This window comes from Heloderma suspectum, chromosome 1 (genome assembly GCF_057233095.1).
Source record: "Heloderma suspectum isolate Gila_16-S chromosome 1, 16-S_ref, whole genome shotgun sequence".
Taxonomy (NCBI): Eukaryota; Metazoa; Chordata; class Lepidosauria; order Squamata; family Helodermatidae; genus Heloderma; species Heloderma suspectum.
In genome coordinates this window covers 287,215,656-287,240,629 of record NC_139458.1, presented here as the reverse complement: position 1 = coordinate 287,240,629, position 24,974 = coordinate 287,215,656, and the positions used below count along the sequence as shown (strand labels likewise).

The window sequence follows — 24,974 nt, the reverse complement described above, 5'->3', positions numbered from 1 at the left end:
CTCTTTCCCTTCATAGTTAAAGATGCTAAATATATGTACAATATCTGGGAGGAGAGTAAAACATATTCAAATATAAACAAGATAGTAAAAACAATGCTTAAAAATGCATCTTTCGTGTAATCTGTGCTCACACCAAAAGTAGTCCGGAACAAAAGAACATTTGATCTACCATGAAGCGTCTTTCTATTCAGAAGGAGGAGAACATCCTGTAGCGGGTGACTCCTATCCACCTCTGAGGCAGGACCAGGGCTAGCCAAAACCTGTTGATACCTATCTCTTTACCAATTTGAGGAGTAATGCATAGATACAGAGTACCTGTAATTATTTCCCCTGTCTGTAGGACAAACTTGTGCTTTTAGACTTCTTTTAAAAATGTCTTTGGTTTAAGCCTCATTCTAACATATTTCTAATAACATTTTAAGCTTAGCTAAATGAGGCTTTATCTGTTTGTCATTTGGGATTTCATCAAGAAGATATTTAATCACAACTTGCTTGGAATTCATAGATTAGGTTGTCCAGGATTTACAATACCAGAGTATGACCCAACACCTATTGAGACAGGCGCCTCCAAGTCTCTCTTTTTTCCAGATGAAGCCATCAACAAGCATCCTAGATTTAGGTAAGTATGTTAGAAATGACGAAAAGCTGTCTTTTCTCTGCACATAACATGCAGTCATAGAATGTTTGTCTTTCAGTGGAATATGAACGCCATCAGAATACTTTGTGCTTTTGAAAATCCAGGAAGATATAGTGTATGTAAACTCCTTCAGCTTTACATGTTGTATAAGCTGCACTTCTTCGTTCAGTAATACGTGTAGAAATCTTGTGTGGCTGCTTTTTCTACTGGTACTGTCAAGTTTATTTACATTTCATGAAGGCTGAATTACACTAGGGGCAGATAGTTCAGACTCATAATCTGTACTCCCTCCTCTCCCAGAGGATTCTTCCCATTTTAAGGTGGGCGAGGCTGTTTTTGGGTTCTACAATAGACAAGTAATCTCTATTCAGTCATGCCAAGTATACTGGGGTGGAGCTTGCTATTGTAAGAATAAGCCAGGCCTTTTTGGAAGCATACCACACACACACACACACACACACACACACACACACAACATTCATCTAGCCTCCTGCTGACCATTGCAGCAGCTGAAGGTTTAGGTTTATAATGTAGACACATAGGTATGCGCTGTTGCCTAGGCTTTCTTTCTCAGCTTTCTACAGGCTCTTAATGATGGCCACCTCTGAATAATGTTGATGCTTCGGAGAATTCCTTGAATGAAGCAGCAATGTAAATACAACCATAATTTTCTGTCATAGCTGCATATAAAGATAGATACCAGGTAAAATCCCTGAAAGCAAAAAAACAACATTTAAAACATAAATTGATCTTAATTAAGGAAAATTCTAATGAATGTGTGGCTGTTGCTCTTTTGAGACTGCATTTCAGAAGGATTCTTTTTCATTTTAGTACTTTAACAAGAAACATTCGGCACAGAAGAGGAGAAAAAGTAGTGATAAATGTTCCAAGTGAGTGAATCAACACTTTACTTTTCAATAAAGAGAAACAGGTTATTAGCAACAGACTTAACTTCTTGTCAACATGTCTTATGCAGTATTTAAGGACAAGAATACTCCGTCACCGTTTATAGAAACATTCCCTAATGATGATGGTGAAGCAGCAAGAGCAGCCAGGCTTGACCATGTATATATGGACGCCATGGGTTTTGGAATGGGCAATTGCTGTCTTCAGGTAAATTCATGAAATAAATACTGTAGCAATACAATATTTGTGCTAACTTTTGTTTGTAGCACTTCTGTATAATATTAATTCCTGTCTCAGTTCCTTATATTTTTCAGTAACATCCTATACTGTCTTTCTCCTCGCTTTCCTTACTTCCGATCTGGTCTACTACTTTGGAACTGATAAACGACAGCTGCATTTGTAACATAGCTAAGTCTATCACATTTCTCTTAATTATGGAAATATAAATTAGGCTTGGGCCCAGGGTTCCTGAAGAATCACCATGTGTACTTGTCGATGCAGTACAGTCTTCAGAGGCTTTTCTCTGGGTTTCCCTGCAATCCGAGATATGGGAGGTGGTTATCGGGAAAGGGCCTTCTCAGTAGTGGCACTCCGATTGTGAAATGCTCTTCCTAGGCAAGTTTGCCTGGACTTTATATTGATGTCATTTTGATGCCTGGTGAAGACCTTTTAATTTTCACAAGCTTTTAAATCTAAATTTTGATTGCTCTGAAGTTCTTGTACTGGTCCTTTTAGATTTTGGATCTTTCTGCTTTTAGTCTTTAATGTTTGTTTTTGACAGTGCAGTTCTATGCATGTCTACTCAGAGGTGAATGCCACTGAGTTCAGTGGAATTTATTCCCTGATAAGTATGTATAGGATTGTAGCCCTAATACTTTTTCTGTACTTTTGATTTAGTATTGTAAGTCACCCAGGAAATCTGTTTGAAGGGTATAATATGCATTCCTATAATTGATTTTGGGAACAAAAGAACACAAAAATCTAATTCTAAACTAGAAATGGGAGTGCTGAACATATGGAAATCAAAATCAGAGAAGCAGCTTGAAACTACAGTTTGCTCAGACTGTGCTTTCTAAACTATTCTTGTAAATCATAGTTTATTGTGGTGTCAGAGTTGAGCTGTCAAGTTGAGTATATGTGTTGTACCCCTGTATCTGTATGGGAGTGGGGCTGGAACCTATATGCCTATTTGGCCTCCCAGACATTTGGAGGAAGAAACCTCTGCCCTGTGACAGGAGAAGCTACACAATAAATGGTAGGAAGTGATGTAAAAAAGTAAAGGCCCTCTGTTTCCTTGAGGTTGTTGTGTATCCTAGTGGTTAGCATCCCTGGGGGCAAGGTGAACAGAGAAGCTCTTTGGAGAGTATGTTCAGAGCTAAATCTCCCTGCTAAATCTCCCATAATAGACATAACTCCCAACCTGCTACAACATGCTTTGTGGTTAATTAAAATACTTGTGTGAACCTGTCTTTTACAATTTAGTGTCCAGAAGAAGTTGATTCTGGTGTTTGACAGTGACAATGCAACCTTTTTGTTCAATCCTGATGGATTTTATATTGTCATACAGGTAACATTCCAAGCTTGCAGCATTTCTGAAGCACGATACCTTTATGATCAACTAGTAACAATCTGTCCCATTGTGGTGAGTGGTAGAATTTTATCCCAACACACATTACTTTATTCATATATACACACACCTTACAGAAAACATGAGCATCAAATGGGTAGAGCTTACATGTACACTAGATTTAAAGCCTGATAAAATAGTGTATCTGTTAAAGCAACTTTTAAAACCAAAGGTTCCAAGTTACATAGGCCTTAAAACAATAATCTCGTAAATTGTCATGAACGAGGATAATTTCTCTTTACGAATAACTTAAACACATGTGTGAAAATAAAACTAAAAGTTAATGGCTTGCCTTCAGTGTTGCATGCAAAGAGGTGTGCAAAAAGTAGATCTCCAAATGTTTTGGATCAAGTCCCAGTATTCCTGACCATTGGGTGTGCTTACAGGGGCTTCTGGGAGTTGAAGTACAAACATCCAGTGATCTACCTTCTGCCCACCCTGTTGTAAGCTGTTGTGTACACACTAGCAGAATAAATTCTGCATGAGACAGTGCAATAAAGTGTTTGTTGCAAAGAAAGTCATGTACCTCATCAGATCCTCCCCTGCTCTAACAGTCTCAGAACGAACAGTGCTCTGCACAGCCATCTTGAATACTGCCAACTTAGGCTACATAGTCTGCAGGAGGATTTGTGGGCCTGTTTGCAAGATGTGTGCAACATCTTGCACTAACAAAATTTTCACTTTGGATTCGAGCATGCTTTTCTTGCACAGTTCTCTTAAGCAGGGATGAAAAATGGTGAAGAGGCTTTGTGCCATTGGAAAGGCAACTCTAGATGCAACCCAATTAAAAGCAAAACTAGAGCAGATGAAATTGTCTGTCTCCCTTGTGAATTTTCCTAACACAACACACACAAAACAGATGACTGACTTGTTGAATAGATGGGGCAGCCTTCCCTAACCTGGTGCCCTCCAGATGTTTTGGACTACAACTCTCAGCATCTCTGACCACTGACTATGGTGGGTGGGGCTGATGGGAGTTGAAGTCCAAAACATCTGGAAGGCACCAGATTGGAAAAGGCTTGAATGAGGCATGGTAGTAAAATATGTGTGCAGAGATAGTAAATAAGTGCCTCTGCATGCATTTCTTCCTGAAACATAGATATGCACAAGGAGCACACTTAATGAGAGATTGCCAACCAGATTAGGAAGAGAGAAATAATAGGTTAGAAGATAATAGACTGGAGCTCAAAATGTGTGCGCTAGCAAAAAAAAGTGCTATTACTGTAATATGATAATGGTCCAGTAATAGTTTTCTGTTGTTGAAGGCCAACAGAGCATCTTGTGTTTCAGAGCAAAACATCTTTAGATTTATATGGCATTATATTAATAACTGTATTATGTACTCTCCAATATTCTTTAGATGGCATTAAGTGCTGCAGCTCCATTCTACAGAGGCTATGTGACAGATATTGATTGCCGTTGGGGAGTAATTTCTGCATCAGTAGATGACAGAACAAGAGAGGAGAGGGGATTAGAGGTATGTGATTCCTAGAGCAATCATACAGTCTGTATAGTAGCTGCTTCTACATTATATAGCCTTAGTTATGAAGTTTTCAAATCTATACCTTGTTAAACTTGCTTAAAATTCTCCTAGCATGTTTTTGCACTCAGAATTTCCTAAACTTTATCGTCCCATGCTAAAACACACTGTTAAGAACTAACACAAAGTCAGAGGCACTGATAAGGTTTGTATTTTACCAAAGAATTCTAGAATGAAATAAATTAAATGTGCATAATCTTGCTTTCAAGACTTTGGCTGCTTGGGGATTGAGCAAGAGAATGCCATAGTGATTGGGGTTAGTGAGATCACAGTGGGAAGGGGATTATACTTGGAAAGAGAAGTTTCTGCAAGGTACTCATGTTTCGCCTCCTGACACCAGAATCTTTCTTCCAAAATGTCTGTTTCTGTTTTCCAAAACCCTCTGAAAACACTGCCTACCTCAGGGGTAGGTAATGTGGTGCCCTCCAAATGTTTTTGATTACACAACTTGCATCCGTTTCAGCCAGCATGGGCAATGGCCAGGGATCATGGGAGTTGTGGTCAAAAACATTTGGAGGGCACCACCACATTGCCTAACCATGGCCTACATGTTCTCAAGCTTTCATCCCACAAATTTGAGTGCGAGATTTTTGTTTAATGAAAGCTCTGTTGGAGTTCAGTACCCAATTCAGTAGAGGAGAATTCAGGTTTTAGTCAACCTTAGTCAACTGTTAACTTCACTTAATATTTTTGATTTTGTTATAGTAGTTTTACTGTTCTTAATTTTTATTGGAGCAGGATTGTTTTTATTGTTGTGAACTGCATTGGAGGCCTTAAGGATTTCAGTAGATAAAGTAAACCTTGAAATGCACAGGGTAGACACACTTCTCTATGTAGCAGGCTTTGTCTCTGTTACTGTGATTTAAAATTTTAAAACGTCAAATTTATCCACGTAGGCAAAATCTAATATTGTACAAGTGAACTTCCAGTTGTGCAATGGGACTTTCCCCTCCCCTCTTCCCCCTTGCCCTCCCCCCAATTTGCTCTGGAGGTTCCCTCAACCTTTCAGGGCAGATTTTGAGATTATACAAGGGGCTGTATGGGGAGGGGAAATTTCCCCTTCCCTGTTCTTCAGGAAGCTATTCCATTGGTGGGGTTGGTGGAGCTAATTGGATACAAATCCATAAAAGCTGTATCCAGTCTATGGAACATAAGAGATTACATAGACCTGGTTCAGATGACGGGTCCTTCCTTCATTATCCATTGCTTATTATCCTGGCTTCTTAATGGATATTAAAACAGTGTTCCCTGAATTGGTTGCAATAGGGAACTCTGGCTTAATCAGAGTTAAGTGAAACACTGATATGGTGTGCAAGGGAGGAGGGCTTACTCTTGGATGCTTATGAGGCCTGAAACGATTGAATTGGGCCATAGAGTTCTGTAGAAGAGAATAATTTGCAAATGCTTCAAAATTAATTACAAATAAGTCTGCAAATTATACAAAGTTTAAAGATGAGATTTATTTTTACAGCATTTCTAAAATTAATAATTTTTTTTAAAAAAATATTCCCAGCATGTGTCTGTACAAATGAGTTAAACATGGTGTTTTTCCAGTATTTAAAACAAATGTAAGTATATAATACAGTCTTATATTAATCTTTTATCAAATTCGATATGTGATAAAACTTCGTAATATAGTTAACCTCATATAGGCTGTGGACGATATTAAACCAGTGACTTCTACCTTATATTTCTAGCCTATGACCTCTTTTCTTATACTTCCGGGTATGATGATTTTACCTTAATTTAGACTTAAACTACTGAAAAGCACATTTCCAGTTTGAATAAAAATGGTACAATTATTCAGTGTGTACAGTATCTATTGTCAGGTAATATTTATAAGCACTAGATATTTTTCTTCTTAAATTACATAGCCATTGAAGAACAACCGTTACAGAATCAATAAATCCAGATACGATTCCATAGACAGTTATCTCTCTGAATGCGGTGAAAAGTACAATGACATTGATTTGACAGTAGATAAAGAAATCTATGAGCACCTAGTAAAAGAAGGTAAGTATTTGAATCAGTGACAGTGGGGCTTTGTACCTCTGATTTGGTTTCTGTTTGAACAGGACATAATACTAAGAAAGGACTTCTTGTGATTAACCCTGCAATAGCTGTACCTGAAATATAATTACTCTCCAGTACTATTGTGCTAACTAATTTTCACAAGAGACTGCCTCATCTAGAAAGAAAATCTTTTTCTTAAGCAATAGGTATTCTTAGGTACGGGCAACCATTCAAGAAGTGTATTTCCCTTTCAAAGCTCCATTTCAGGTGTTTGTGGTGATTGATCCACTTCTCTTCATACCATGCGTGGTGCACACAGATATGTATTCACTTAATCTTCGTATGTGATAGGACAGTTTTCTTTTTTATATTAGATAATGTCCCAACGTCTTGGTTTTGTAGGCATCGACCATCTTTTGGCACAACACATTGCTCACTTATTTATTCGTGATCCATTGACTCTGTTTGAAGAGAAAATACACCTGGATGATGCAAATGAATCTGACCATTTTGAGGTTGTATCTTTATTTTAGTTTCCTTATGTTAAAAGCTACACATTTGTGTTGAATATACTATTATTATATGTTCCTTAAATTACAAGTGTACCAGTGTTAGAAGTGTATAAGATACTTCACTGCCCATTTTGAAGGCAGGGGAAAGTTCTAGATTCCAGCTGTCAGGTACTAGTAGAAGAGCAAAGTGCAACAAAAACATCTAAACACATGGATAATTGTTCAGAGCATAAGCCAGTGTTTAAAGAGTTCTGATGTAACTGATCTGACACGATGCAAAAGAAGGGAAGAAAAGGAGAAAATCTGCACTCTTAGTGGAATGAGCAATCTGCCAAGGGCTGCACTGAATTATATAGTGAAGCACTGGTAGTGGAAAACCACAAAGTGTGTGCAAACCTTATTGTGCAAGTACAAATGGGTCTACTCTGTGTAGGACTGTCATTGGCAGTCCCACTGTTTGTGTCTCTGTGTTTCTCCAAATCTTCAGAAGTGTTCAGATTTGGATTTGGTCCACTTCGGAGGAGCCCTACTGTAGTTCAGACATCTTCTGAATCCGCCCAGTTTCGTTCTGGATTTGGGCAAATTCAAAGCACACCCCTACCATATAAAATGTCTAAGTTTATCTTAATAAACCACATCGCTTTCATGTTTGAATATCATTTAAGCTAATATTGAGAGATTGCTATACACACACTTGAGTTTTAGAAGTATTTGGCTACACTTTATACGGAGCTTCTTGAGTATTACCTTACCCTAGCACTGAATGGAGGGCACCAGGGTGACAAGTACAGACAAGATGTTTCAGGCATCATGCCAAGCTGGAGTCATAGGAAGCTGCCTTATACTGTGTCAGGCCGTTGGTTCATCTAGCCCAGGATTGTCAACACTGACTGGCAGAATCTCTCCAGGGTTTCATGCAGGATTCTTTCTTAGCCCAACCTGGAGATGCCAGGATCATTTATAATACTTCGGTCTAGAGAGCAGCTATAAGACATTTTATTATTGTGTTTTAACGTTATTCTGTTGTACAGCTAGCATTTGGGATATTATGCTTCCCATAGTCATTGGTTAATAACATCAGAACAAATATGAGAATGACTTTCCATGAAGTACTCTGAACATCTTCACGTATGTGGTCTCTTCTGTGCTTCATTAGCACAGATAGTGTGACTCTGCAGTTTCATAGCTTACTGCTTTTATCATGACTTTCTGAACGTCAGATCACTTCATTGTCTTGGGTGTGGGAGATTTGAATTTTTATGAAGAGCAATTTGAATTCATAGCTTTAATGTATATTTTGCCTCTTGTAGAATATTCAGTCAACAAACTGGCAGACAATGAGATTTAAGCCACCTCCTCCAAATTCAGATATTGGATGGAGAGTTGAGTTCAGACCAATGGAGGTAAGGAATATATGCATGTTCAGTAGATTATGCTGTGAATGAAAACCTCAGTACAGAGTTGGAAGTGTCCATGACACTCTAGCCATATTGTTCATATCTTTAAAGCAGGGTTGGAGAACCTTTTTTTTGGTACAGGGATTGAAGTCTCAAGGACTGCTTTCCAAAATGGAATCCAGAATGGAATGGGTGGGCCAGGTAGTTATCAATTTGGGTGCTTTCCTGCCAGGCATCAAAAACAGCTCAATTCTATGCATGTATACTCAGGAATAAGCCTCAGTGCAGCAATCAGCTTTCATGTCTGCAAAGCACTGCTCAGTTCTAAGCAAGACTACTGCTCAGGAGTAAGCCCCAATGCAACAGCTCTCATGCCTGCAATTTTATGAAACAGACTTCATGCCTGCCAAAAAAATATGCTCAGTTCTGTGCAGGGTATTTAAAGTTTAATTGCCTTTAAATGTAGTCCTATCCCTGCTTATTGATCAGCATTAACAGCAGAAGAAGCTTGTGGGATGGATGAGGAACCCCCGGGGGTCGAATCTGGCCCATGGGCCAGAAGTACCCTATCCTTGCTTTATAGTAACTCATATAACTGTCTTAAGTTTTAATAAGGTGTGCAGTTCAGTTCCATTTAAATCAATGGTAGTTCTGCCACCAATTTCAATGCCTGCTGGGTTGAACTCTGTCCCAGTCTTAACCAGGAACGCCTTCAAATTACAAAGAACCAGAATTTTTATATCATTGCTTAATTTTGTCTTCAGAATATAATCTTGCACAAGATCTAGCTTCTAAATATGTAAAAGAAAAACGTGTGTACTTCTGCAAGTGTCACTACTTTGGCCATACTAGAATCTATAGCCATATTGGCAATCGTTGGCAAGTATGGATTTTTCAGAAGGAAGTATAGAGCAGAGCAAGTCTCTGCAGGGATGCCTAACTTTGGCCTATAAATTAGTTTCCCACTTTAAACAGATGCATATTTAGCGACAAAGGAGATAGAAAGCTGAAAAACCTTACTTTATAGCTTTATTATACAATTAATAATGATGTCCTACCAAATTTTGAAACTCTACAGATACCATTTATCTCCCAAGATTTTATAGAGATCTGGTCTCCAGCATATGCACTTATCCATTATGTCCTTCAGTGTTGACCAGAGATTCCATGTTTAGAGAGTTTAGTCTTGCAGGACTGGGGATACTCTATGCCAAAGTAGACATGGGGTCTTCGTGATTCAGTCAGTACCTTCTTCCCATTGTGAAAGAGGGCATGAGGCCAAGATCTGGTTCCAGTCTCTTCTCTTCTGGGTAAAATTGCAGCGCAAAGTGGCATTTGCACATCTGTACAGACTGTGTGTCAGATTTTAAAAGATTTCAGATTGTGAACTTACTGCACAGCTGTTTGTGTGTGTTTTTCTTGACACACTTGTCAATCTCATTTCTGATACTTCTTGATAACTAGGTCCAATTAACAGACTTTGAAAACTCTGCATATGTTGTGTTTGTTGTGCTGCTGACCCGAGTCATTCTCTCATACAAACTGGATTTTCTAATTCCTTTGTCCAAGGTAAGAGTGTCGTTCTCTTCCTCCATCTAGTGTGTTAAATTGTGATGTTCAGAAGGAGGGAAGTGTTCATATTCTCCTACCTATTTAGTTTATAAGGTGAGAATTGAGTTAAAGTACTTATTGTCCCCTTTCTGTCAGATTTATTTTTTTATATCTAATTTATTTATATGTATATGATTTTGTAATCGCTTTTTGCTTGACTTTTAAAAACTAAATTCCATAAATTGTTTGGGACCCAAGGTTGTGTTGCTGGAAGGCCCACTTGCACACCTGATCTTCTCCACCCCCAAAAAGCCTTTCTGGAGGGTCAGAGGAGCCTCTTAAACAGTGTGGGTTGTGTTGTGCAAAGCTGCAGTGGGAGTGAGGAGTTGCCTAAAATTGGGTGGAGAAGCTCCGTTGACACAAGCTTTCTTCTTCTACCTCTGTCCCTGCTGGTTTTGGCCAGTAACCCCGCACACTGCAGCCACCAGTGACATGGTGTTTGGGAGGACAAAGATCAGATGCATGAGAGGCCATCCGCTCTTTCGGCCTTTGGTGCCCTACCCATTTTATTTAAATGCTTGTTCTTTTATCCCCCCCCCCACACACACACACACACCATAATGAAAGGTATCATGTCCCTGGCAGCAGCCATTGATAAGACTTGGGGTGGTAGTCATACAATGTGATGATGTGAGGTAATTGTCTCACATCATTACAGGGAGAGTGGGAGAGAACTTGATAGAGGGCTGCTGCCAGAAATGTCAGTCCTGTGTTGAGAAGAAGCAATTCCACCTTTAGAGAAGAGATTCTGTCATGCTGTGCACTAAATGCATCCTTTCCAAAGCTGCTAAATGATGGCATAGTTGTACTGCATTCAAGATCAATTTCTCTAATATCCTAGTCTTAAACACATCATATTGAAAAAGCATAATTTAAAATCAGAGTGGCTAACTTGTTAATAATGGGATGGATCCAAAACTATTGTTGCCCTGCTTATTTAACTTATATGCAGAGTACATCATGAGAAACGCCGGGTTGGATGAATCACAGGTTGGAATTAAGATTGCCAGGAGAATTATCAACAACTTCAGATATGCAGACGATACCACCCTAATGGCAGAAAGTGAAGAGGATCTAAAGAGCCTCTTGTTGAGGGTGAAAGAGGAGAGTGCAAAAGCTAGTTTGAAACTCAACATTAAAAAAACTAAGATCATGGCATCTGGCCCCATCACTTCCTGGCATATAGAAGGGGAAGAAATGGAAGCAGTGACAGATTTTATTTTCTTGGGCTCCAAGATCACCGCAGACGGTGACTGTAGCCATGAAATTAAAAGACGCTTGCTCCTTGGGAGGACAGCTATGGCAAACCTAGACAGCATAGTAAGAAGCAGAGACATCACTTTGCCGACAAAGGTTCATATAATCAAAGCTATGGTTTTCCCAATAGTAACGTATGGCTGTGAGAGCTGGACTATAAGGAAGGCTGAGCGCCGAAGAATTGATGCTTTCGAACTGTGGTGCTGGAGAAGATTCTTACGAGTCCCCTGGACTGCACGGAGGTCAAATCAGTCCATCCTAAAGGAAATCAACCCTGACTGCTCATTGGAAGGACAGATACTGAAGCTGAAGCTCAAAGATTTTGGCCACCTAATGCGAAGAGGAAACTCTCTGGAAAAGACCCTGATGCTGGGAAAGATTGAAGGCAAAAGGAGAAGGGGATGGCAGAGGATGAGATGGCTAGATAGCATCACCGATGCAATGAATATGAACTTGAGGACACTCCGGGAGAGAGCGGAGGACAGGAAGGTCTGGCGTGCTATGGTCCATGGGGTCACGAAGAGTCAGACACGACTGAACGACTGAACAACAACTTTTGGATCCATCCCATTATTAATTTCCTCTTCCAGAAGGAATCATTTGGATCCAAAGGTGTTCATGAGCTAAGGCACTTGTCCCTGATTTTTGGTGATTTGCGCCTTCCTGCTCTAGCCCCATGCCCAGCACATCATTGTCTTCATGGAGTGGAAGTTAGGAAGCCATTGTATTTATGTTCAGGATGTGTTTGTGTTAGGAGATGTGACATTGTGGTGAAAATATTTGTACTTCATATTCCTACTTTTTTGGAAGCAGAAATATAAACATATTTGCTCAGTTAGCATTGTTGCCAGTTAGTCCGTTATCAGGACTCTTGTGATATTTTTTTCTTAAAGCTCCATCTCCTGGATATGTCATAGGTGAGCATTTGAGTTTCCCTTTTTTTAAAAAAGAAGAAAAATGCTTTGCCCAGCTAGTTGAGAGGTCTTGAAACTGTCATCTACATATACCTGAAAAACAAATTCAAGACACAATCCGTATTGGATTGCACTTGTGGCAATTAAGCTTCAGAAACCAATTGACTCAGTTGTTATGGAATATTGTTGTTGAAAGGGCTAAATAGTTTGCAACCCAATGTCTTTGAAAATTGTCCATTTGGCTAAAATTAAAGACTCACATGTGATGAGCTGAGGGTTAAGACGATGAAGTGTCTTACTCTCCCAGGATGTAGGAGAGCGAACTACCAAGAAAGCTGAAGGAAATGTGAAAGGTGCAGTGTAGGCAAGATACTGAGAAAGAGGAAGAAGAGGGGTAGATGGAGGATGAGACTTAAGGAAAGAGGCAAAAGAGTCCAGGAACTGAGACAGGAGAGGATTCTGAAGAAACTTCACAGCATTTAAAGTCCCAAGAGACTACATGCTGTGAAGAAAAAGAGTCCTAGGAAGGCTTGTCGCAGGAAAAAGAACACTATAGACAGTGGCCTGAAAAGTAAAGAAAAGAGGAAAATGGTGTTTAGTTGAAGGGAGGAGCCAAAAGTCCCAGAAGCCAACATAAGGGAAAGCTCTGTTTCAGGTGCCACTGCCATCTGAGGTGAGGCAAGTATCATCTTATCCATGGTGGTCCCTTCTCTGTGGAACATCTTACTTAGGGAAGATCAGCCTGGCTAGCTTGCTGGCAGCCTTCAAGGGGATAGTAAAAATCGTGTGTTCAGAAAGGCTTTTGTATTGACACATGGCAACAGACAAATCACATTAAGTTTTTGGGTGTTGAGTAGTTTGCTGTCTTGCTATCTGGCTTTAATTTTATTTAATAGGCTTTTATCCTGCCATTCTACAAGACCATATTCGTAAGGACTATCAGAGATTATATTTTATTTGTATCCTGTGAGTTCAGAGTGGCTTACATCAATTTCCTTAGTATCCATCTCTGTGCCCCAAAGAGCTCAGAATCTGTTCGTCACCAAGATAGCCCACACATAGACTGTCTTGTTTGATTATAAATTTTAGAATAATTTTTTTAAGTGTGTGTACACATCATTGTCAACTCTGGAAAAGAAACAATTATAAACCAGTTGGTTGAAGCCAGTGAATCATCTTAATACATTGTAACAGAGGAACTGCAGTAATTTGCCTGTGTATAAGAGTCTGTCTCTCTCTCTGAGGGCAGATGGAGTTACGTTAGAGTATTTTTAGTCTTTACAAACAAGTCTTACAAGCCAGCAATATTGTTATCACCTGATTGATATAAGACCATGGACCAAACAAAAGGAGAGCTGACTCTCATACACACCCTTTCCAAATTTCTCAGAGATCATAGTGGTGCTAGCTGCTTAATGCTAAGTACCTTTAATCTTCAAAACCCTGACATTAGGGCTAGAAGGTTTTCTTTTCTTTCTTTCTTGTGTGATTGCTGCCCCACCAATATATATTATTCCCCTACCATCCCCAAATAGTGGCACATGTTCTTCCCTTTGTGCATGGTTAACATGCTTAAGCCATCCTGCCAGGTTCAGATAAACGCAACAAGCCTTGCTTGTTCTGAAACAAAAAAGGGTGACAACCCATTGTGGGTTGTTGTGTCATATGAACAAGGTCAATGTGTTTCTTACAATGTCCTGAATGAGATTTTGGTTGCTTTATGTCCAGAAAGGTAGATCCAATTTAAGGCCAGGGGGAATGGGGGTGGAGGTTGCAAACAACAGTACTGTGAAAGTCCAACCAATGCCCCACCTATTGGGGCCCATAACTGAACCCCAAATTCCCTGTTAGTCTATAGGTATTTTTTTATAGATGTTAGTACTGAGCCAAAAGCAAATCAGAGAAGCTGAGGGATGGGAAAGTTTTGCCTCTAAAGTAGCTACTTGGGTATTTGACTGATCAGCTGTAGTCACCAGTCCAGAAACATTGCCCTTGCTCCCAGTCAGCATCATGTCATCCACAGCAATATCACATAGTCAAATCTAGTTATATAGTGCTGAGATCATGGCCCCATCTACATGAGCCATTTACCCCAGGGCTGCTGTGGTCTGAGGACCTTCGAGACATATGGCACCATTGCCACTTAGCAGCCAAACCGTGGTTCTCACAGGGAAAATACAGAGTTCCACAGAGGCATTTTGCTGCAATTTTTTTAGCTTGCTACAGGTTTACCATGGTTGCTGAGCTGTCTGTCCTTTCCTCAAACCGACTTCGCAATTTGCGGTGGGCGTGGGGTAGGTGTGCTTAGTGATTGCGTCACTCTGTGATGCCTTTTCACTCTTCCCCGTTCCTCCCTGTTCCTTTGCAGCTGCACAAAGGAACTTCGCTTTAACGGCCATGTGTCAGACAGGGCACAACAGTAGATGTTTCTGTTGGAGAAGTCAGCAGTAAGTCGCACGTGTACCGCAACAGAAGTTAATTCGCAGCTGCAATGCTAAACAGTTATGATGGAGTTGAAAGTGGTGCCATGTAGATGGCCCCAGGTTAATTAGAAGACCTAACCTAAGGGGAAAATGGCTACGAAGCAGCAGGTCAGGCAAACAATTGCTAAGAGCACATATGAAAAAAGGTGAACATTCACAGATTAAAAACATCATCTTGTGGCACCTTAAAGACTGATAAATTTATTATGGCATAAGCTTTTGTGGACTACAGTCTACTACATCAGATTAAGTTTATAAATTAATTGCAGGGATAGGATTTTTTCACCTCCATGTAGCACAAATGTGCAACCCTAATATATTAACGGATGAATTGATGTGACTCGTAACTTTTCGAAACAGTAGAGATCCTCTTCATAATTCTACAGTCTCACTTCCCCAAAGAACATGATTGCATCTTTAAAAAAAAATCAAATGGGGAAGTTACTTTGAGAATCATTTTGATAGCTGGCCTACCACTAACAATGTACTCTGAATTCAGTGGTTTTCAAAACTTTATTTGTCATGGAACCCCTGTGTCTTCCAGATAATTCTAGGAAATGTTGTATGGGTTGCACTTTCCTTAAGCAGGATGCTGGCCAGGCCAGGCTTTGGGGTTGTTAATGTTACTGAGAATGAACTTAAACTGTGCTCTGGAAATACGCCTAATGTTTCTCTGATGCTGCACAGTTCTGTAGGCAAACTCTCCCTCAGGAAGTCTTTTCCGCCATAACTGATCATCACACTGAAGAAACTCTGTTCTCTAGAATAGAGTGGTGACACTGCTTGATAGTGCAAATACAGGGAACATAGGAAACTGCCTTATAACATGTCAGACCATTGGTCCATCTAGCCCACTATTGTCCCCTCTGACTGGTAGGATCTCAAGCAGAGGTCTTTCACATCAACTGCTACCTGAGCCTTTTAACTGGAGATGGTAGGGATTGAACCTAGGACTTTCTGCATGCAAAAGACATGAAAGGAAAACATGTCATTTACCAACCTTTTGAGATGATCACTGGTTCTTTGTGAATGTTAACCTCTCAAAAATCTCTTAAAATCGTTTCTGAGTGGGGTTTAGCTGGTTCCCCTCTTTTTACATTAGTAAGTGAATAGGTCAAAGCAGGCCCAAATTCTTTAATTCTTCCTTGTGGTTGTATACCTGAGTAAAACAACGGTGTGGAGAGAATTGTTTGAGCCATCAGCCATTCCCATGATAGTCTGTTGGAAGAACTCCAGCTGTGATCATAGAGATGGCTTCTGGTTCATCCTAATGTTTTTATACATTCAGAAAACCAGCCGTGAAAATCATCCCAATGAAACAAAGTTTCCCAAACCCACAAAACTAGAGTGCAAACACTTTTCTTCCCCAAGGAATCCAGTATAACTTTTCCCCCCAATCTCCCTTTATTAGGTGGATGAGAACATGAAAGTAGCTCAGAAACGGGATGCTGTCCGGCAGGGCATGTTTTATTTCAGAAAAGACATTTGTAAAGGTATGCCGCTGCTTGTTTGCAGTCTGATTTTACTAGACACTTAAGCATAAAATAAAGATGAAACTAATTGCCTTCTCTGGATGTTCTGTGTTCCCTCCCCCCCCCCCCGCCGCCCCCCCCCATGCCATCTATCTTCCTTTGAAAAGTTGGCAATGCTGTAGTGGATGGATGTGGCCCAGCTCAAAATGGTACAGAAACAGATGCAGAAGAGTATACCTTAATGAGCATAGATACAATAATCAATGGGAAGGTGAGAACAATTTTCTGCATTTTGGACAGGGCAGCAATAAGTTCTTACAACAGCCATAGTTTACAGGAGGAGGGTACACTCTTTCCTATTATATTGTCTTGGTGTTCTGGTTCTTGGTACAGCCATTTGCACTCATTGCAGTACCCACCCATCCGGGGGTTGAACTCGATGGCCTTGTAGGCCCCTTCCAACCCTACTATTCTATGATTCTATCTCCTCTGGAATTTTTCAGTCATTATTTATCAATAGGTTGGGAGTTTTGAGGCAACCTTTCCATTTCCTTAGCCCTCTCTCACAGATTTGATAGGGGGAGGGGTTAAGAGTTGGAATGCAGACCTAAAGCAGGTAGGCAGTAAATTCTGATTTGGGTTTCCTTCAGCTGAGGATGGAACAAGAGAGAGAGCTGCTGTATCTTGCATTTTGATTTGGCCTTTAGGGGGTCTTGAAATAATTGTTATCTTAAGATTTTATGATAGTGTGAGAATCCCTTGAAAAATGAAATGATGGGTTTCAAGTATTTTTATTTCAACTGTGGTCTGCATCTTACAGGAGGGTGTATTTCCTGGATTAATTCCAATTTTAAACTCTTACCTTGAAAATATGGAAGTGGATGTGGATACAAGGTGCAGCATTCTAAACTACCTGAAACTAATAAAAAAGAGAGCATCAGGTATGAAAACACTGTTAATGTAGCCAGCGATGTGTATTTTCTGGAAAATATTGAATTGGAAAGTTTTTGAATGTCTTAAATAGATTAGCATCTTTTGGAGCATGTTTTCATTATTTCTGCTTATGGCTTTAATTTATCCCATTCTGTATTTTATAAATAGACAAGTGTGTGATAGTCACCTGGAAAGGTTAAATACAACTTTTAATTGTTAAAAAGGTTAATTACAAATCTTATTGATAGTTTGCCTGTTCACTGTTACCCCTTTTATGGGAAAATGCATTCAGAAATAGCATTTTTATGCAGAAAAATTCAGTAGTGGAAAACATTTTGCGCATCACTGAATATTGTTGGGAATAGAAAATTGAGAGAATTCGTTTTACAGTGTGGTGTGTTAAATATCTAAAAGTGGTGTTGTGTGCTTAGACTCAATGAATACTGTATTTGCATACTTTGCATTCAATACATTGGTTGTTTTTGTGGAACCAGTACCTTGTAGTTTGTATTTAATGTTGAGTTGAAAGAAGGCTTTGTAAAGTAAGCCAATTCTTAAATACGAAGTAAAAGGAAGGAACTGTATTCATACAGTATATAAGGAAATGTGAATATGTACAATGTGTGACTTGCTCCCCGCTTACTCTACCAGGAGAATTAATGACAGCTGCACGTTGGATGCGAGAGTTTGTTGCGAACCATCCAGAATACAAACATGATAGTGTGATCACAGAAGAAATGAACTACAGCCTGATGTGGAAATGCAACCAAATTGCACAAGAGCAAGTTGAGTGCCCAGAGCTGCTTGGAGTAGGCTTTAACAAAGTAAAATACAGTGGAACTAAAACTAGCACTTTTTGATGAAAGTCTTTAATCTGGTATGCAAAGTATGAAACATTCTCTGCTGTAACTACATTACTGGTGAATTCTGCAGTTTCATAGTGTAAAGACCAAAAATGGTTCTACTGCACTATAAGATGGGCCAATCTGCCTAAATATTCTCTTAAAACTTCCTACAATAGGCATATTCTTATATTTAAGGTTTATACTGTGTACATGTAAATAGTAAAATATTTTTGATTTAACATCAATGTATTTTAATAACATACTGAAAGTCATTGTGAACCAGCTTATAACTTTTTATATGCTTATTCTGGAAAAATTCACTGTTATCAAACACCTTTGTAAAGGTACTGTATTGGTACTTGTATATTTCGCGCATTCCAGACGTTGAATGTTTACTCTGACTTTTGTTACCTGGAATGCACTGAATAATCTACTGTATTTTAAAGGAAAATTCAGAACCTGATTCACATAGATATTTTTCCCATTCTGCTATGAGAATATGGTGCAGTCTCAATCCTGCTGAAATTACTGGCAGAAGTCGTACTGACACCACTGGATTCACATTTGCAGTCAAGCAGCCCAGTTCACAAAGTAGAGTTAAGTAGATGCTGGTCTTACTGCTGTCAATGAGTATAATACATCCAAAGTACTTCCCCTTAACTAAATTGGGGGTATAAATCAGTATGTTCCTGTGCTACGTGTTTGCCCTTGCCACAAGTCTGTTAGCTTCAGTCAGTGGCATCATGCATGTATAATTTATCTTGATTCTTAATAGCTAGAGCCTCTGGGACAAGCTTCACCTGAGGCTCAGACATGTAGGCTAACATTTGAGGAGCAACTTTATTAATTGGAACCACCATGGTCTTTGGTCAAAGTGTATAGATGGTACTTTGCTTTTATTCTTGAGTATTCATCTTTTTTCCTTTTAAGCTAAAATGGCTACAATATTCTTTCCCCCCTGAATTCCAAGACCCAGTCAATATGTTTTACATAGGTATAAGACCCTGTTGCCATGATAAAATAGCAGGCAGATATCTCACTCTACTCCCCACCTCCACTATATTTGTCATGTATGATGCAGGCACTCCTTCCAATATGTGCAGAAGTTCAAATCACACACTTCCCCATTAAAAAGAAAAACCGAAAACATCTTGAACTTCAGTTCTGCTAAAACTTTGGATTTGTGTGGCACAAAAATAAGAAACCAAACAAATGGTAGGAAAACAGCAATGCACAACCAGCAACGTATGATTTAAAAAGAATGAATCCTGTAATGTTTCATGCTTCCTTTTAAGTGACATCTTTTCTGTGACATAGCTACATGTTCCTCTTAATAACTGTGAGCTGTATCCTCTAATTTATTACAATTATCTCAAGAGGAATCATGAAATGCACTAATACATCTGTGAGTCAGGAATCTGAAGCATAAAGGAATTGATTAGAGTTTAAAAACAGTTGTTGAGATTGTACATATACCTAAGATTTACAGAGGAAAGGTGAGGCTTTTAAATATTAGCTGCCTAAAGTAAGGGTACAGTAAGTAACTTTTCCCTTATGAAAGATTATAAAATACTTAATAACAAGCAAATATAAATACCCTAATGTGCAATGACTTACACAGAACCAGTGGAAAAATTGCAGTAAAACTACATCAGGAACTATTTGCCTGTAGAGAGATTAGAACTTGTGCAGTGTTCATAGGTGTGCTTTAGGGAATGCTTGTTTCAGGATGCAAATGGGGTGGTACAGGCTCACTCATCTGTGGAATGAACAATATATGCTATATATTGTGGATGTCTGAGTGTAAAGCTAATTCATATGCATATTTTCCACAGAAACTGAAATAAAAAAACTTTAAAAAATTCAAAGCAAATGTGTCAATTCAGCCTAAAATGTTGCTGTGAGTTTCTTTTACATACGCTGTTGCTATTTGTTTAGCACAGCCTTCCCCAATGTAGTGCCCTCCAGATGTTTTGTACTACAGCTCCCATCGTCCTTGACTTTTGGCCTTGCTGACTGAGGCTGATGGGAGTTATATCTAAAACACATGGAGGTTATCACATTGGGGAAGGCTGGCTTAGCTGCTGATGAGTAGAGATGGCTTAGTCATATCTAAAGATATAGCTGGGCTTGGTGCATAAATGTGAAATAAAAATCTCAAATGTCTTTGTAGGAATAGGAGAGTCACATTGTGATTGGCAGGTGTAGGGAAACAGTTCACAGGCCTTGGACAATAAGGGCAGCATAGGAGAGGGCCTTGGGCATACATGTGAAGGAGGAGGATTATTTTATATGGGTTAAGCAAATGAGGAAGTGGGAGTGGAAGAGAAGTTTATACCACCGAAGTACAGGAACCTCTTGTGTGCTGTTCTGAGGTTGGGGGAGAGGAGGAAGGAGCTAGATTTCTATGAAAAATACGACCTAGAGAGCTGTGCAGAAGTGGTAGCGCAACAGTCTGAAGAAGAGCTACTATGGTGATCCTATGGTATGCTGACCCTGATACTGAAAGTAATATATAGATTAACGCCGCACTGTTGTGAAGAAATACCTCCTTTTGTCTCTGTTCTGAATCTGTTTTGCTTCATTGGGTGACCCTGGGTTCTAGTATATGAGAGGAGAGGAAACTCCCTATCTACTTCCTCCACCGCATGCATAATTTAAACACCAGCTATGTTTCTCCTTACTCATTTTGTTTCAATGCTAAAAAAGACTCATACATTATAACATCTCCTTGTAGGGATGTTGCTCCAGCCCCTTAATTCTTTTGGTTGCCTTGTTGCACTGTTTCTAGCTCTACAGTCACCTTTTTGAGGTGTGATGACCAGCACTGTAATCTGTATTCAAGTGTGGTCACACCACAGATTTGAACAAAGGCATTATGGTGTTGGGAATTCTATTTTTGGTTCCTCTCCTAATGATTCTCAGCATGGAATATGCCTTTTTCACTGCAGCTGCACACTAAGTCAACATCGAGCTGTCCACCACAACCCCAAGATCCCTTTCCTGATCAGTCACCACTAGCTCACACCCCATCAGCATATATGTGAAGCTAGGATTTTTTGCCCCATGTGCATCACTTTACACTTGCTTACATCGAGCAACATTTGCCATTTTAATGCCCGTTCCCCCAGTTTGGAGACATTTGCAATGTCAATACGCCCTTCCCTACCTTCATAACATCCTGGGATGGCTGGTAGCAGTGCCATATTATTACAACTTCTGGCATGCTAGCACAGTAATCTGTGAGCACAATGCTTATGTATTTCTGTGCCTGAGTCATGAGATCATTTATTACATTTATATCCACCTTTTTTTTCTCTCTTGCAAGGAACCCAAGCTAGCTTGCATCGTTCTCGTCTCCATTTAACTCTCACAACATCCCTGTGGGGTAGGTGAGGCTGAGAGTCAATGACTGGCCCAAAGTCACCCAACGAGCTTCATGGCCAAGTGAGGACTAGAACCTGGATCTCTCAAGTCCCAGTCCAATATCATAACCACTACACTACACTGGCTCTCCAAAAGATGTGATTTAAAAATATACTGACGGTGCAATCGTATGGCCGCCTGACAGCCATAGCATTGTTCAGTTTCCAGGAACCGACCTTGGAGCCAGTGTTCTGAAGTTGGTTCCCAGAAAACCACCACCTCGTAGGCGGTGTGGTTCATCCCCAGGCTCCGCAGTTGGATGAGCAGCACAGAGCAGAGCAAAAGGCAGTGTTCCTGGGGGCAGGGAGTGCAGAAGTGCTGGTATGACACTTCCTATGTGTTGTCCAGCCTCCCCCCGCCCCACTTTGAAGTCCCGCAGCTAGACAGCCGAAATTGGCCATCTAGCCACTAGTTCTGGGAAGCCGGAGCGCAAAGGAGAAGATCCCCTCTGCATGCCCCCCGTCCTGCATTTGGATAGGTGGTCACCTCTGAGTTCAGAGGCAGCCGCCTCTCCACATTGGATTGCTCCCTTAATTGATTAAACACCTTCAAATTCTCCTTTCCTGCTGACATTTTTAATGAGATATCTTGAATCTTCTGAATACTTGATTTGTTGTTGTTCAGTCGTTCAGCCGTGTCCAACTTTTCGTGACCCCATGGACCATAGCACGCCAGACCTTCCTGTCCTCCGCTCTCTCCCGGAGTGTGCTCTAGTCCATATTCATTGCATCAGTGATGCTATCTAGCCATCTCATCCTCTGCCCGTCCCCTTCTCCTTTTGCCTTCAATCTTTCCCAGCATCAGGGTCTTTTCCAGTGACTTTTCGCATTAGGTGGCCAAAATATTTGAGCTTCAGCTTCAGTATCTGTCCTTCCAATGAGGACTCAGGGTTGATTTCCTTTAGGATTGACTGATTTGACCTCCTTGCAGTCCAGGGGACTCGTAAGAGTCTTCTCCAGCACCACAGGTCGAAAGCGTCGATTCTTCGGCGCTCAACCTTCCTTATAGTCCAGCTCTCACAGCCGTACGTTGCTACTGGGAAAACCATAGCTTTGATTATACGAACCTTTGTCGGCAAAGTGATGTCTCTGCTTCTTACTATGCTGTCTAGGTTTGCCATAGCTGTCCTCCCAAGGAGCAAGCGTCTTTTAATTTTATGGCTACAGTCACCATCTGCGGTGATCTTGGAGCCCAAGAAAGTAAAATCTGTCGCTGCTTCCATTTCTTCTCCTTCTATATGCCAGGAAGTGATGGGGCCAGATGCCATGATTTTAGTTTTTTTAATGTTGTGTTTCAAACCAGCTTTTGCACTCTCCACTTTCACCCTCAACAAAAGGCTCTTTAGATCCTCTTCACTTTCTGCCATTAGGGTGGTATTGTCTGCGTATCTGAGGTTGTTGATAATTCTCCTGGCAATCTTAATTCCAACCTGTGATTCATCCAACCCGGCGTTTCTCATGATATACTCTGCATATAAGTTAAAAAAGCAGGGCAACAATATACAGCCTTGTCGTACTCCTTTCCCAATTTTGAACCAATCGGTTGTTCCATGTCCGGTTCTTACTGTTGCTTCTTGACCCTCGTACAGGTTTCTCAGGAGATAGGTAAGGTGTACTCCCATCTCTTTAAGAATTTGCCACAGTTTGTTGTGATCCACACAATCAAAGGCTTTAGCGTAGTCAATGAAGCAGAAATAGATGTTTTTCTGGAATTCTCTTGCATTCTCCGTGATCCAGCGAATGTTGGCGATTTGATCTCTAGTTCCTCTGCCTCTTTGAAACCCAACTTGTACTTCCAGTAGTTCTCAGTTCACATACTGCTGAAGCCTAGCTTGTAGGATTTTGAGCATAACCTTGCTGGCATGTGAAATGAGCACAATTGTATGGTAATTTGAACACTCTTTGGCATTGCCCTTTGGAATTGACCTTTTCCAGTAAGTCCAGTAAACTGAACTGACCTTGTGGTCACTGTTGAGTGTTCCAAATTTGTTGGCATATTGAGTGTAGCACTTTAACAGCATCATCTTTTAGAATCTTAAATAGCTCAGCTGGAATACTGTCATCTCCACTAACGTTGTTGTTACTAATGCTTCCTAAGTCCCACTTGACTTCACTCTCTAGGATGTCCGGCTCAAGTTCAGTGAGCGCACTATCATGGCTATCAGGGACATTCAGATCTTTCCTGTATAGTTCTTCTGTGTCTTCTTTCCACCTCTTCTTAATCTCATCTGCATCTGTTAGGTCCCTGCCTTCTTTGTCCTTTATCATGCCCGTCTTTGCACAAAACGTTCCCTTGAGATCTCCGATTGTCTTGAAGAGATCTCTAGTCTTTCCCATTCTGTTGTTTTCCTCAATTTCTTTGCATTGTTCATTTAAGAAGGCCTTCTTGTCTCTCCTTGCTATTCTCTGGAACTCTGCATTCAGTTGGGTATCTCTTCCCCTTTCTCCCTTGCTTTTTGCTTCCCTTCTTTCCTCAGCTACTTGTAAAGCCTCATTAGACAGCCACTTTGCTTTCTTGCATTTCTTTTTCTTTGGGATGGATTTCGTTGCTGCCTCCTGAACAATGTTACGGACCTCCGTCCATAGTTCCTCAGGCACTCTGTCTATCAGGTCTAATCCCTGAAATCTATTCCTCACCTCCACTCACATATTCATAAGGGATATGATTTAGGTCATACCTGAATGGTTTAGTGGTTTTCCCTACATTCTTCAATTTAAGCTGACATTTTGCAAGAAGCAGCTCATGATCTGAGCCACAGTCAGCTCCAGGTCTTGTTTTTACTGGCTGTATAGAGCTTCTCCATCTTTGGCTGCAAAGGACATAATCAATCTGATTTTGATAGTGACCATCTGGTGATGTTCATGTGTAGAGTCGCCTCTTATGCTGTTGGAAAAGAGTGTTTGCTATGATCAGCGTGTTCTCTTGGCAAAACTCTATTAGCCTTTGTCCTGCTTCATTTTGTACACCAAGGCCATGCTTGCCTGTTATCCTGGTTATTTCTTGACTTCCTACTTTGGCATTCCAATCCCCTATGATGAAGAGGACATCTTTTTTTGGTGTTAGTGCTAGAAGGTATTGTAGGTCTTCATAGAACCGATCAACCTCAGCGTCTTCGGCATCAGTGGTTGGGGCATAGACTTGAATTACTGTGATGTTGGGGAGGGGTAAATATTATGCTGAGGGTCAAACTACATGTTACGTTAATAGTGTAGTATATAGTTGAGCCCATTTGTTGTTTTTACATTAGACTTTAAAATTTAGAGTAAATCCTCATAACCCCAATTTGGATTGGGACCAGTGTTCACCAGGAAAGAATTAAACCAACCCCCTGCACCCATTTGCTTCCCAAAATTCCACCTCCTGGACAGGGATTTTTTTAAGAAGGCAAAAGCAAAGGTTTA

At 40.3% G+C, this 24,974-nt stretch overlaps 1 protein-coding gene across 2 annotated transcripts in view; it reads left to right on the top strand.

Moving 5' to 3' along the window:
- GCLC (glutamate-cysteine ligase catalytic subunit) overlaps positions 1–20,031 on the top strand; it is a 39,993-nt gene extending 19,962 nt beyond the window's left edge. The window contains exons 4-16 of one of the 2 annotated variants that reach the window (XM_084826824.1): positions 506–619; positions 1,469–1,527; positions 1,614–1,750; positions 3,111–3,185; positions 4,531–4,647; positions 6,585–6,723; positions 7,126–7,238; positions 8,546–8,638; positions 10,097–10,201; positions 16,309–16,390; positions 16,537–16,640; positions 17,190–17,310; positions 17,954–20,031. In XM_084826824.1, the coding sequence (XP_084682950.1) occupies positions 506–619; positions 1,469–1,527; positions 1,614–1,750; positions 3,111–3,185; positions 4,531–4,647; positions 6,585–6,723; positions 7,126–7,238; positions 8,546–8,638; positions 10,097–10,201; positions 16,309–16,390; positions 16,537–16,640; positions 17,190–17,310; positions 17,954–18,162 (1,468 nt within the window). In that variant the 3' untranslated portion in view covers positions 18,163–20,031. The remainder of the gene's footprint in view (positions 1–505; positions 620–1,468; positions 1,528–1,613; positions 1,751–3,110; positions 3,186–4,530; positions 4,648–6,584; positions 6,724–7,125; positions 7,239–8,545; positions 8,639–10,096; positions 10,202–16,308; positions 16,391–16,536; positions 16,641–17,189; positions 17,311–17,953) is intronic. The other variant, XM_084826825.1, reaches the window with a different exon arrangement.
- The last annotated feature ends 4,943 nt before the right edge of the window (positions 20,032–24,974 follow it).